The 14,736-nt window shown below is 45.9% G+C and overlaps 1 protein-coding gene across 2 annotated transcripts; it reads left to right on the forward strand.

Annotated features, from left to right (window-relative positions):
- Positions 1 to 4,396: 4,396 nt before the first annotated feature.
- LOC133104089 (zinc finger protein 75D-like) lies at positions 4,397 to 13,917 on the forward strand. Of its 2 annotated transcripts, none has more exons than XM_061209768.1 (10): positions 4,397 to 4,791; positions 4,948 to 5,032; positions 5,442 to 5,960; positions 7,497 to 7,692; positions 8,327 to 8,484; positions 8,762 to 8,888; positions 10,328 to 10,479; positions 10,770 to 10,896; positions 12,581 to 12,691; positions 12,872 to 13,917. In XM_061209768.1, exons 2-10 carry the CDS (start codon positions 4,970 to 4,972, stop codon positions 13,552 to 13,554), a joined length of 2,136 nt encoding a protein of 711 aa, XP_061065751.1. In that variant the 5' UTR covers positions 4,397 to 4,791; positions 4,948 to 4,969; the 3' UTR covers positions 13,555 to 13,917. The 2 variants fall into 2 exon arrangements, with proteins under 2 accessions (XP_061065751.1, XP_061065752.1); XM_061209769.1 differs by having other exon boundaries at positions 12,875 to 13,917.
- Positions 13,918 to 14,736: the final 819 nt, after the last annotated feature.

Consider the following 14,736-nt stretch of genomic DNA (forward strand, 5'->3'; position numbering starts at 1 on the left):
CTCTTCATTATAGATTTTACTTAATTTGACCTAAGACTCAATTTTTCCATTGCTTGAAGAAATTTTGAAGGTTTCTCTATTGGTGATTCTGATCACTTGTTTCCCATAAGTCCTTCTGTTGGCAAACTCTTCTATAGCTCTTCACCCTCAAATATTCCTTTCAAGTCCTCCTGGTGCCACCCAGTGCCATTCCATGTCTGTAGAAATGTCCTACTCTAGATTAATTTCATGGTTCTCATTCCAGATACACAACCTCATGGGAAGTAACAAAAACTGCCACTTTTATCCATTCCAGGTGCTATGAAGAAAGAAAAGTATGTCAGAGAAATGAGAAAAATGGTATTTCAGTTATTTTTCCTCTCCTTTAGGGCAGAGCCCGACTGACTTTCATTCGTTTCTCAACTACACAGAATTCTCAAAAGCCTCTCACCTAGAAACCCAGAAGGGTCCAGACCATTAGTTTTCCTCTAACATTTGTTGCAAGAAATGTCAACTGCTTTACAGAGTACTAAGAGGATCATGAAAGTACGACAGTTAATAGGGTATAGAGCCAATGACAGGCTAGGATCAAGCAACCTTCTAAAAGAGGCAGCTCTAACTAAGGCAATTACTATTATAAATGGAAAAAGGAAAAAGAAAGTGTTTGTTTGTTAGCCAGTAGCAGCACCATTAAAGCAGCCAGTCACCCAGCAAAACCATTCAGCCCACTATGGCAGTTGTGTGGTATCTCAAAATAAACTGCATGTGTTTGCTTTCATTGCTTTCCAGCTGGACATTCATTATTTCTCAAACTGTGCCCAGGCAGGGAAAGGTGAAATCAAAAGGAAAGACTCAGGGGACCTTTGTGGGCTCCACAGCAAGGGTAAGGAACTATGGCACCAAACTTTAAATGATGACAATCATCAGTGACCCTCATTCACAATTCACCATTTTGTGCCTTGCTTCCTCTTCTTCCTTTCATAGGGTCTCTTTTCCCACTTTCTTCTCCCCTTGTTCACTAACCAGCTCCCTACCTATGTTATGAATCAGGCCTGCCAATTCAGGGGCACCGCTGGCAGAACTCCATTTATTCAGTTCAAGTTCCAATTATATGCTCAGCCTTGGTCCAGATGATGAGGATCTCAATGCTAAGAGCTTTACTGCCCACTGGTTCTGACTGGAAGCAGTAGTTACTTTTTTTTTTTTTGTATCACATATAATTCTTTATTCCTGCATAGTCTAATTTTTATTTTTATTTATTTGTTTTTAACATCTTTATTGGAGTATAATTGCTTTACAATGGTGTGTTAGTTTCTGCTTTATAACAAAGTGAATCAGCTATACATATACATATATCCCCATATCTCTTCCCTCTTGTGTCTCCCTCCCACCCTCCCTATCCCACCCCTCTAGGTGATCACAAAGCACCAAGCTGATCTCCCTTCTCCCTGTGCTATGCGCTGCTTCCCACTAGCTATCTATTTTACATTTGGTAGTTTATATAAGTCCATGCCACTCTCTCACTTCATCCTAGCTTACCCTTCCCCCTCCCCGTGTCCTCAAGTCCATTCTCTACGTCTTTATTCCTGTCCTGCCCGTAGGTTCTTCAGAACCATTGCTTTTTTTTTTTAGATTCCATATATATGTGTTAGCACACGGTATTTATTTTTCCCTTTCTGACTTACTTCACTCTGTATGACAGTCTCTAGGTCCATCCACCTCACTACAAATAAATCAATTTCGTTTCTTTTTATGGCTGAGTAATATTCCATTGTATATATGTGCCACATCTTCTTTATCCATTCATCTGTCGATGGACACTTAGATTGTGGAAGCAGTAGTTACTTTTGAAGAAACTAAGTCCCAACATGAGATTCTAAGAAAATGAAACTGCTTTGAAATATATTCAAGCGACTTAGGCAGATGCTTTTTTTTTCTTTTTTTTTGGCTGCGCTGCGCAGCTTGTGGGATCTTAGTTCCCCAGCCAGGGACAGAACCGGTGCCCCCTGAAGTGGAAGCACAGAGCCCTAATCACTGGACCGCCAGGGAATTCCCGTCAGATGCTTATTATTATCACCTCTGCTTAATCCTTTTCTCCCCCTCAAAAAGGATCAAGATCTATGCCTCAGAGGAGTGTAACACCAGTCTACCTAAAAGCAAAAATAGCATAATGACCTGGTAATGGTCTTCCATTTTTGTTCCCACCTTAAACTCAGCTCCAGATGAACTGCCCTGGAAAGAAGCTCCCTCAAAAACCCTCAAATGATGCTCTTTATTTACTTTATTAAATGCAATCTCTTCACTTCTATTCCAAGCGCTCCATAGTAGATCCACAAGAACTTATTTTCTAACTCTAACTCTTTCTCTAAATGTACCCGAATTACATTTAGTAAAAAAAAGTACTACAGATTTTCTCACATGCTTATCTCTGAAGCTTTCAAGGCTTTGCTCTTACCTTACCATCTGCCTGGAATGTGGCCCGACTCCCTGCTGCGGGCAAATCCCTCAAGGATTTTTATAATTTTCCCCAACCCCAAAATCGACTTTCATTTCCTTGGAATTCCCACGGCGTTCAGCTTATGTCTTACCCTTTCCTACCTTGTGTTGCTGATATTTGTGAAATTGCCTCAGTCCTTTCGCCAGATCCCTTGAATCAAAGGCTCTGTCCTATCGACTCTATAACGCTGGCTACACATAGTAGACTTAATAAATAATCCCTTGACTAGTATAGGCTGACACTATGAAAATACTGACAACTGGAAATACTGGAGGCCAACAACCGAAATACTCAGATTCTTATAAATATGATTCAGTTAATATTTATGGAATGCCTACCTTACCCAGGCAACTCTACCAGACACTATAGGACAAGATGAAAAGAAGGTTCCCATGCTCCAGGGAGCACGCTGTGGTGGAAAAAGCAGAAGACAGGACAAAGGGGCCCTAAATTCCACTGAAGGACCTGCCACTGGTGAATTATGTGACCTCGATCAAGTCACTCCTTAGCTCTCAATTCTGTCAAGGAGATCTATAAAAGGAACCTATTTCACAAGTAAAAACCTACCTCACAAGAAAAAACAGAATCGTGTGTGCACGGACAGCCCAGAAATGAGTACACACCCCTCCGGGGCCGTCGATCCTGACCGGGACAAAACGGCCTCGTACCGTAGGAGGCTGCGACAAGGCCCTGGCCGGCAGCTCGGGCACGGCCGGCTGAGCCGCGGTAAGGCCGGGGGCCCAGCGCACGGAAGGGAATGGTGACCCTCAGGGCGGGGCCCGGGTAACCAGGCTCCGCCGGCAGCCCGAACACGACACAGGAACGACCTGGACGCACGCGCCCCACAGAGCTGGGACGCGAGACGGCGACACAAGGGCGCCAAGCCGCGCGCAGGGCCCTCTAGGCTGGGCGGGCCTGGAGACTCGGTGGACTTAACTCTTTCTTGCCGCCAGGGCTGAACCCGGGCAGGAGGCCGGTCGCCCAGCGCGGCCTGGAGCGGCGGTGCTCACGGACCCAGCCGAGGCTGAGCGGGTCCTCCCCGGAAGCGCGTCACTTCTGCCTCCGGTTGGAGCGCGGGTCGCTGCGCAGGGAGGATTTCAGGTGGGGTAGGGGGGCCGGGTGGGTCTAAATAGTGCCCGGCCTGCGCTCCCAAACCCCGGGGCCTGGGGGGCCCGCCCCTGAGTGGCGCGTGGCGGGGAGCTGTCCTCCTTAGAGCGGTGGCCGGGCCGGCGGCGACTTGTGGTAGAGCCCCGGGAAGAGGCAGCGGCCTCCACGAAGCCAAGCCGTCCGAGGTAACCTAGAAGCGGCTTCCGCTTTGGCGCCGGCTCCGGAGCCCCCGAGAGACGCCGGCCGCTGCTCGGGGCCGCTGCACGGCGGCCGGTGGTGTTTCCGAGCCGGGCGACAGGACTGTCTGGGGCGAGGCCCGCCGTCAGGCTCGTGAGGCCGCTCTCTCCAACGTTTGTGCGGGCGGCGCCCGGGGCCGCGCGGCGGCAGCCCGCTCGGACACTGCCCGCAGGCACAGTGCTCGCGGGCGCGCCCGGGCGGTCGTGTCCACTTTCCCGCCTCCGCCGGCGTTTCCTTTACTGGCTGATGTTACTGCGGGAGAAACGGGCGGTCCAGCCTCAGTCAGATCCGCTTCCTCTGATGCAAAAGCCTGGGAAGTGTCCCCAGCACCTCAGAGCCATCGGGAGCCGGCCGTTTGTGAACATCGTGGCTTCCTGGGCAGAATTTCGGTGCCCTTTCCGCTGGATCACCTCAGGGAAAGTGAGCCTCACGAGGCTCTTCTCAGTCTCGCTTAGAGGTCTAAATGAGCGCTGGAGAAAGGTAGCAGCTGAATGTAATCATCACCAACTAACATGCTGTCCTTTTTTTTCCAATTGACATTTGGATAAACATTTTGTGAACAAGGATCAGCTGTAATTTTTCCTGGGTCAAGTAACGAGAAATTAGAAATACAGGTATAGGACTTCCCTCGTGGCACAGTGATTGGGAATCAGCCTGCCAATGCAGGGGACACAGTTCTAGCCCTTGTCCGGGAGGATCCCACGTGCGGCGGAGCAGCTAAGCCCATGGGCCACAACTGCTGAGCCTGCGCTCTGGGGCCCGCGAGCCACAACTACTGAACCCGCGAGCCACAACTACTGAAGCTGGAGCGCCTAGAGCCTATGCTCCGCAATGGGGCGTGGCCCCCGTCGTTGCAACTAGAGAAAGCCCATGCGCAGCAGCGAAGATCCAACACAGCCATACATACATACATACATAAATACATACATACATAAATAAGTGAATTTGGAAAGGAAAGAAAAATTATACAGGTATACATCTTCTGCATGGTGCTCTTTATATGTCTTGCAAAGAAATGCCAAGACAAATGTAGAGCAACTAGTTACTTAATTGGGGGATGCTTTTGAGAAGAATAAGACTCCATTTTTCTGAATTACTTTTCTTCTACTCTGGTCTCATTGTTTCAGCTCTCCTGCCAGTTTTCATACAATGGAAAGGAGCACCTCAAATGGTCCAGGAAGTGAAGGCTTCCATCTTCCCAAAAGGATAAAGGTCATAGAAGTTGTACCCTCTTACTGAAGACAGACTAGGACGATATGTTGAAATTTAAGAGAAACTCAGAATATTCTCCTGATCTTTCCTTTACACGGAGAGGATGGCATAGGAAGTGCATCAATTAAATCTTTGGATAATCCCCAAACTCCTTGGAGCCAGTGGGTACTAGTTTTTTCACCCACCAACCTTTCCTGATTTTTTTTTTTTTTTAAGGCAAAGTGATTTATTGGCATTTGTCTTTAATAAGCTGTGGTGTATTCAGCTGAATAATAGAAAGAAAAGGAGAGAAACAAGGGCCTGGCAGTAGATTTTTAAAGTTCATGTTTCTCTCATAATAAGTAACAAGTAGTAAAGTTCATGTGACTTTCTTATTGACATGCACTTTTTTCTGCCCTCAATGCCTTAGGAAGAAGATCCTTTTATTGATTTTGTTCCAGACCAGACTGGGCCTCAGTTGTCAGAGGTAGTGCTGGAGGTGTGTCCAATACAGGAGCAGAATTGTTCCTCAAGAAGAATGATGACCATAGATCTGAAGGTGGCTGAGTACTTGAACCCTCAGATCAGGACTCGGTGGGAGCCCAAGGGACCTGTGACAGGGAGCTCCAGTCAGAATACGAAATATGCCCCCCAAACGGACAGTCTCAGTCCTGAGAGGTCTCACCAGCATTTCCGGAGCTTCCTCTATCATGAAGCAGCTGGACCCCGGGAGGCTGTTGACCAGCTTCTGGAATTATGCTGTCGGTGGCTGAGGCCAGAGATTCATTCAAAAGAGCAGATCTTGGAACTTGTGGTGCTAGAGCAGTTCCTGTCCATTCTGCCCAGGGACACCCAGACCTGCATAAAGAAGCACCATCTACAGAGCATCGAGGAGGCTGTGGTCCTGGTAGAACACTTGCAGAGGGAATCTGGTCAAATGAGGAATGGGGTGAGAAGAAAGATTCCTGTTGTGTACAGTGAAATAGGGTGATGGTGGATGTACTGGGGCAATTAATTGAGAAATAAAGTGAAATAGGTAACTTCTGTTGTCCCTTTAGGACATGTAAAGCAGGATGCGAAAGCACAGATCCACAGCCGTAGTCAGTGCATACGATTCAGAGATCCTGAGAGAGGCTTCCCTGGCCTTAGGGAGAGAGTTGCTTTTGGCCCTCTTTGGAGCCAAGGTGTGTTGAGGGTAATGAGCCTAGTCTGGCTTGGCGAAGGAGATGGGCCTCAAGTTCTTAGAAACAAACAAAAGGCAATAAGGAGTTGGAGAGGACGGGACACATCCAAAAAAGGAGTAATTCTCAGAGACCAAAGGAGAGTGAAGATACGAAAGAGAAGGAGAAACCAAACAACTAGAGGAGGACTGCCCAGGAAGAGAAAAAGTAGAAAGAAAACAGGGAAAGAAAGATTTGGAAATCCCAACAGAGTAGCTGAGAGAAGAAAGAGCGTGAGGGATAGTGTCCTCTGTACCGTAGACAGGGGCCTCCACTGCCCTCCCTCAGTGGTTGTTCCTTGGCTGTGCTGTGCGCGGGGATCCAGGGCATGCCCTTGGGCAGGTGGCGGCATACCAGCTGGCTTCACAGGCCTGCTGAGAATACCGGGAGGGCACACGTTTTGTGTCAGAATCATTTGGGGATAGGTTGGAGCCCTGACCCTCTTTTTTTTTTTTTTTTAATTTACTTTTGGCAGCATCGGGTCTTCCTTGCTGTGTGCGGGCTTTCTCTAGTTGCGGCGAGCGGGAGCTACTCTTCGTTGCGGTGCGCAGGCTTCTCATTGCGGTGGCTTCTCATGTTGCGGAGCACGGGCTTTAGGCGCGTGGGCTTCAGTAGTTGTGGCTCTTGGGCTCTAGATCCCAGGCTCAGTAGTTGTGGCACAGGGGCTTCGTTGCTCTCTGGCATGTGGGATCTTCCTGGACCAGGGCTCAAATACGTGTCCCCTGCATTGGCAGGCGGATTCTTAACCACTGCGCCATCAGGGAAGCCCAGAGCCCTGGCTCTTTCCTCCCACTTTTTTCTCCATTTCATCCCAATCCTCTGTGAGACTCTTCCCTGGCCATGTGGAAAATCTGGTTGACAGGACAACTTTTAAATTCAATTCCTTAATCTTTTGAGAGAGTTAGAGGACAGGAAACCACTAAGGCAGGAATCTAAGTTGGGAGAGAAAGTCTGTCAAGGCAGCATGAGAACAGGTGGCCTGTGCAACCCTGTTAGTGGTCTGAGCTGGGCTGGATGCAGAGGGTGGGGGCTGCTGTCTTGGAGGGCTGGCAGTAACCACACCTTTTTTCCTGTTCTGCCAATTTTCCTATATTTTGTGTATGGTTCTTTGGAAAATTGGTGGTCCCGTATCTCTTAAGTCTCTGTGACATTTCCTTTAGTGTCTCCTTCTTCCCACAGTTTGCACTCTGCTTTTTCCTCCCTCTCCCACCAACTCCCAAACCAAAAGTAAGTTCCATGGTAACAAGGATGGGCATTATTTCTAGGTTGCAGACCATGAGCTGGGAAAGGAGGCAGTGCTCTTGGGAGAAACAGCAGAGGCCCTAGGCTTCAAGCTGAAGCCAGCAGAGGCCCAGCAAGTGGGCGTGTCCCAGGATGAAGAATTTTGGAATACACACCAGAGTCTACAAGAGCTGCTGATCAGGAATACCCACAAAGAAACTGAGCCCGTATGTGAGAGGGGTAAGGAGCTTCACGTTACTTTCCTTCTCCTGGGAGCTGCGATAGTAATTTAAGCCAGAACATGTGAGCACTTTCTGGTTGCCCTGCCCTGTGGATCTACTAATGCAGCCACGTTAGCAATTAGGATGCCCCCCAGGTTATGGTAGAGCAGACCAGGTGTGGGTGAAGGTGGGGGTTGGCCTAAGATACAGAAATCTCCAAACCACAGAACCCTGGTAATAACACTGGGAACTCAGTTTTTTAGAAAAGTGGAGAGGGTCGAGCCCACCTTGTCCTCATAAAATACAGAAGGAATTGGGATCAGAAATGGGTTGTCAGTGGCGGAATGTGAAGAAAATTGTGTACCAGGAAAGAAGTAATAAATGATTAAAATCTTCTACTGTATACTGGAGTCCCTGAGTACGTCATTTTGAAATATGTTTAAGCTTTGTCTAACTCTGAACAATTTGTGTCATGAGAGGAAAATAAAAAGGGTTTTTCCTTTTGTTAATTTTGCTCATGAAAACTGGGGAATCTGTTTAGAGGCTGGTAGATACTTGGTTCTCATTAACAAGGAGAAGGCTATTTCTGGGCACCATACACTTGTAAAGGTGTCTCATCAATACTGAAAAACTCAAGGTCTTCTGTATTTTAGAAATGAGCCTAGGATATTCAGAAACAGAAGCGAGAGAGATTTCCTGTGGCTCTCCTTCACCCACAGCGGTGTCTGCTCACCGGATCCTAGCCTTTCCTGAGCAGACAAACACCAAAGACTGGACAGTGGCACCTGAGCTCATCTTGCCTGAGTCCCAGGTGAGCTGTGCTTTCCAGCTTTTTAGGGCTGCCTTTCCCTGCTGCCCTTGACCCGTGCTCCCCAGCAGGTGTTCAGAGCTGTTAGTCCAGATGTTCCCCAGGATTTGGGACACTTGTTTGTTGATCCCTTGCCTCCTTCCTTTCTGCCTTCTCACTTTTTAAAAATCAAATGCTGTTAGTTCCTTTTGTGACTGGCTTACCATGCAGTTGATGGCTCAGAAGGTTGGGCTCCTTTTGAAGTGGCAAGTACTGAGCTAAAGCCCATTTTCTTCTCTAGAGCTTGTTGACATTTGAAGAAGTGGCCATGTATTTTTCCCAAGAAGAATGGGAGTTACTGGATCCTACTCAGAAGACCCTCTACAATGATGTAATGCAAGAAAACTATGAGACTGTCATCTCTCTAGGTAAAGGTTCTCCCCTTCCCTTTGCATAGGAGTGGAGTAATCTGTCCTGTTGTTGGCGTACTGAGAATGCACCCCTGTGAGAGAGTCTCTGTTCTAGTAGCTGACTGGTTCTCAACTAGATGGTGTAGGCAGGGAAAAGGTATATCCAGATCACCAGGGAGCTTTTTCCCAGTGCACATGATCATTCCTTATCCTAAATCTTGATCTTTCCTGCCTTCTTTCCCTCCAAATTGCTCTTCTCTTAACTTTCCCATCTCCACAAAGGACACCGCCATTCACCCAATATTTTAGCCCAGAAAACTTGGTCATCCTTTACACCGATCTTATCATACCCCAGTAGTACTACTGCATCACTAGTCCTCTTGGCTCCACCTTCACCGTGTAGCCTGAGTCCAACCAAGTCTCAGCCTGCTGTGCTTTAGCATCGTGGTGTAAGCCAGCGGCATCTCTAACAAGGTCCACCTCAGTACTTTCTATCTGGCACCCCCTGCCACCATTCCTCCCCTCCTGCAGGCTGTTTTCCACAGAGCGCAGCCAGAATCTTTTAAAAACTGGATCATATCAGGACATTTCTCTGCATCAAAACCTTACTGTGACTTTTCACACATTCAGAATGAATCCAAACTCCTTGTAGAGGCACCCAGGACCCCCCAAGTTCTGGCCCCTCCTCACCTTCCTGCCCTCATCTCCTGCCACTCCTGCCCTGCTCAGTCCTCTTTAGCCACACTGGTCTTCTTGCTGTTTCTTTTTTTTTAATATATAAATTTATTTATTTATTTATTTATTCATTTATTTAATTTTGGCTGTGTTGGGTCTTCATTGCTGCATGCGGGCTTTCTCTAGTTGCTGCGAGCGGGGGCTACTCTTCGCTGCAGTGCGTGGGCTTCTCATTGCGGTGGCTTCTCGTTGCGGAGCACGGGCTCTAGGGCCGCGGGCTTCAGTAGTTGTGGCTCATGGGCTCAGTAATTGTGGCTCGCGGGCTCTAGAGCACAGGCTCAGTAGTTGTGGCGCATGGGCTTAGTTGCTCCATGGCATGTCGGATCTTCCTGAACCAGGGCTCAAACCCGTGTCCCCTGCATTGGCAGGTGGATTCTTAACCCCTGCGCTACCAGGGAAACCCTTCTTGCTGTTTCTTGAACTCACCAAGCTCATTTCTACCTTTGCATTTCCTTTACTTGGCACACTGGACTCAGTACTACATTTTCCAACACCTCTAATTTTTGTCCAACTCAGGAGAATTCATGTCATGTAAGGAAAAAACAAGACTTCCTTTTATTGACTTCACTCATGAAAACTGAAGAGAGTCAACTGGGAAACCCATCTTAGGGGCTAGTAGATGCTTGATTCTTGTTTAAAATGAGATAGCCACTTCTAGGTACCACATAACACTTGTAAAGTGTTCCATTTCTACTGAAAGATCAGGATCTTCTATATTTCAGAACTGAGCCTAGGATGTTCAAAGACAGAAGGGAGAGAAATTTCCTCTCACTCTTCCACAGCGGTGCCTGCTCACCAGATCCTGGCCTTTCCTGAGCAGACAAATGCCAAAGACTGGACAGTGGCACCTGAGCTCGTCTTGCCTGAGTCCCAGGTGAGCTGTGCTTTCCAGCTTCTTAGGGCTACCTCTCCCTGCTGCCCTTGACCCACACTGCCCAGCAGGTGCACAGAGGTGTGTTAACCCAGATGATCCCACTCAGGAACTGGGCATCTCCCAGGCTATTTGCTGATCCCTTGCCTACTTCCTTTCTGCCTTCCCACTTAAAAAAAATTCATGTGCTGTTAGTTCCTTTAGTGACTGGCTTACCATGCAGTTGATGGCTCAGAAGGTTGGGCTACTTCTGTAGTGTCAAGTACTGAGCTAAAGCCCATTCTCTTCTTTAGAGCTTGTTGACATTTGAAGAAGTGGCCATGTATTTTTCCAAGGAAGAATGGGAGTTACTGGATCTCACTCAGAAGGCCCTCTACAATGATGTAATGCAAGAAAACTATGAGACTGTCATCTCTCTAGGTAAAGATTCTCCCCTTCCGTTTGCATAGGAGTGCACTAATCTATCCTGTTGTTGGCGTACTGAGAATGCACCCCTGTGAGGGAGTCTCTGTTCTAGTAGCTGACTGGTTCTCAACTAGATTGTGTAGGCAGGGAAAAGATCACCAGGGAGCTTTTTCCAAGTACACATTCCTTACACTATTTGGAATTCTTGATCTCTTCTTCCCTCCAAACTTGCCCTTACATCTTGCCCTTATCATCTCCGTAAAAGGAATACCCACTCATCCACTTGCTCAGAGCAAGAAACATCCAGTCATCCTTTACCTTGATCTTGCCGTAATACCCCACTAAGTCTAACACATCACTCTTGGCTCCACCTTCACAGTGTAGCCTGAGTCTGATCATGTCTCAGCTTCTTGTGTTAGCATCCTGGTCTCAGCCAGCAACATCTCTATCAAGGTCCACCTCAGTACTTTCTAACTGGCACCCACTGCCACCACTCCTGCCCTCTCAGTCTGTTTTCTACATGGCAGCCAGAGTCTTTTAAAAACCTGATCAGATCATGACATTTTCTGCTTCAAAACCTTGCAATAACTTCTCATAAGGTTCAGAATAAATCCAAATTCCTTACCAAGGCTCTCAGGACCCTCCAAAATCTGGCCCTTCCTCACCAGCCTGCCACTCGTGCCCTTGCTCTGGCCTCTTTGTTCACACTGCTCATCTTGCTGTTTCATGGACTTGATGTGCTCATTTCTTTCCCCTTCCCTCTTCCTGGCCCACATTTCTGCCACATGGTAAAATTCTCATTTTAGGGTTCTGCTCAGATATCACTTTCTAAAAGAGGCTTTTCATACAGCCTTATCTAAAATATCTTCACAGAAGCAGAATCTTAAATGTTCTCTTACCCTGCTTTAGTTTTCTTCAAAACATTTATCACTTCCTGACATTTTATTTGCTTGTTTATTAATGTTAGATTGTCTCACTCTGCACTAGAAGATAAGCTCTGTGAGATCAGGGGGTTTGGCTTATTCACCACTGTATCCTTAGCACATAGAGGGTGTCTGGTGCACCATAGCCACTCAGCACATATGTATTGAATGACTGAGTGATGAATACTTTCCATACTTGGCAATATGATTTAGAGAAAGTCCACTAAGTAATTCTGGTCTGTTTCCTCCACCTGGATGTGAACCAGTGAGCTCTGGCAATGGTAGAAATCTTTCCTGGTCCAGTGTCTGGTACCTGAGAGCTAAATTGAAAGTTGCTATAGTATAAGAGGAATCACTTGTGTTTATGATACCCAGCCCACTGACCTTCACATTGACTCCCCTAGACCTGGCCTTATACAGTATGAGTCTTCCTAAAGACGTAATAGGACCAGGTATATTTCCTACAGCCTTTGCAGTTTGGTCCTACCTTAGTAGAATATGGGGTATTCTTGGTAGCAGAAGATGGGGATCATGCACTGGATTCCCATGCCCTATATCCTTTTCATTGGTCCAGCTTAGGTTTATTTCTCAGTCTCTACTTTGCATATCCACCCACAAATGAAGTATGTTATAAACCTGATACCAGATATGAGTCTATCCATTTAACCATTTGGTGTTGCAGACTGTTAAAGTATCCTTTGCTCTTCCTGAAATAGTCTGGAATTAGTGGACTATTGTTGTTACCAATCCTTGACCTCAGTTTTTCCATTTCACAGCATTATTTGTGCTCCCCAAACCTAAAGTGATCTCCTGTCTAGAGCAAGGGGAAGAGCCGTGGATTCAAAGATCCCTGGGGTTCAAGGACAATTCTGGAGAGCTGCCTACAGGTAAGTACACCATCGGAAGAAAGGAAATGTGCCTTAATAAGAACTTTTACAAGGGCTTAACATTTTACAGTTCTGCTTCTCTGTTTTTTTTAAAAAATTAGTGTTCATCCAGTTTTTCTCTTCATTACTGTGGCTTTCTTGCTCTGTCATATAGTTAGCTGCTTCTTATGTTTATTCCAGCAGGGCTAAAGCTCAAAAATGACACTGAAAATCTTCAGCCTCTATGTCTTTCTGACTTAGAAATACAAGCACCAGTAGATATAGCATCAAAAAAGGCCAGATTGAAAGTCCCCCAGAAAACTATGGGCAAAGAAAATCATGGTGATATGCATAGCGTGGGGAAATGGCACCGAGATTTTCCAGTGAAGAAAAAAAAGAAACTTTCAACCTGGAAACAAGAGCTGCTGAAACTTATGGATCTTCACAAAAAAGAACGTGCAGGAGAGAAGCCTTTTAAATGCCAGGAATGTGGGAAAAGCTTCAGAGTTAGCTCTGACCTTATTAAGCACCAAAGAATTCACACTGAAGAGAAACCGTATAAATGTCAGCAGTGTGATAAGAGGTTTAGGTGGAGTTCAGATCTTAATAAGCACTTAACAACACACCAAGGAATAAAACCATATAAATGCTCATGGTGTGGGAAAAGCTTCAGTCAAAATACAAATCTCCACACACACCAAAGAACTCACACTGGAGAGAAGCCCTTTACATGTCACGAATGTGGAAAAAAATTCAGTCAAAATTCCCACCTTATTAAACACCGGAGAACTCACACAGGTGAGCAGCCTTATACCTGTAGCACATGCAGGAGAAACTTCAGCAGACGCTCAAGCCTTCTTAGACACCAGAAACTCCACCAGTAAAGGGAAGCTTGTTCAGTGTCCTCAGTCTGAAGAAATTCACCAAGTGGAGCTTGACCTTAAAGTTATGAAAAGTACAAAATTATGAAGCATGAAGAATTTTTCATCAGTGGAATTTTTCATCAGGAAACTTTGGGAAATAAACATGTTTCACAGAAGGAATCAAGGTTGAGTCTGCAGGGAATGTGTTAGTAGTTGTACTACTTGCTGTTTTTACTAAAATCTTTCAGGGAATTCCTTAACAGGAGAGGTGTTCTAAGAACATTCAGAGTAAAGGGGAAAGCTGTTTTGGGATTGTATTTGGCAAAATAGCAAATTCAGCTTCAAATAGTGGATGCAGCCATGAATTCTTCTGTGGTCACAGAGGTGAATATTGTTGGTTTGCATTGATTTCCCCAGCCACTCTTAAACATACATGTTAGAAACATTTGTAGCATGGTCTTCCAAAACAGAAAGCAATAATATGATGTTTAATTGCATACCATTGTCTTCCAGGTTTACCAATTTCAATAATCTCATGGGCAGAAATGAATTCTAATGTAAAATTTTTGAAGAATCAAATTGGATTTTCTTAACTGTCCTATCATCAGGTACTGTTCACAAATTTGGACATTGTTTGAGTTCCTTTTTTAACTTTTTAGCAAATTCAGCTCTTGAATCCTATTAGAACAGTTTTTACTGTGATGAAATCATATTTACTTCACCAATAGGGTATCTGCCCAGGTGAACTAATCACTATTGTATGCCTCTCTGGTGGTGGATGGAAAAGGGAGAACACCTCTAAGAAGGAGATATTATGGAAACGAGTTGGAATCTTTAGCCATGTAAAGAAGAATTTTCTCGAGTAAAAGAAACTAGACTGTTTACTTAGGTCACAATATCAATAGGATAAAACAGCCATGAAAATGAGCACTTTTCCAAGGTCTAAATGGAAATTAATGGCAATTCAGGATCACCTTCTCAGGTTTTTATCTGTTTGCATTTTAACTTGGCTTTTGTATGTCATTAAGAACAAGGAGAGGGTTATATTTGTCTGGGAACTGGAGTGTTTACTGCACCAGGATCCTGTGGGTCACAGGGCATGTTACTCTGGGAATCCAGTGAGCAGGAGACCAGTTCCCAAAAGCAAAGATTTGGGAGAGGATGCTGAGTGGTAGGCAAGGACGGACAAATACACATCTATGT

Source organism: Eubalaena glacialis, chromosome 13 (genome assembly GCF_028564815.1).
Source record: "Eubalaena glacialis isolate mEubGla1 chromosome 13, mEubGla1.1.hap2.+ XY, whole genome shotgun sequence".
Classification (NCBI taxonomy): Eukaryota; Metazoa; Chordata; class Mammalia; order Artiodactyla; family Balaenidae; genus Eubalaena; species Eubalaena glacialis.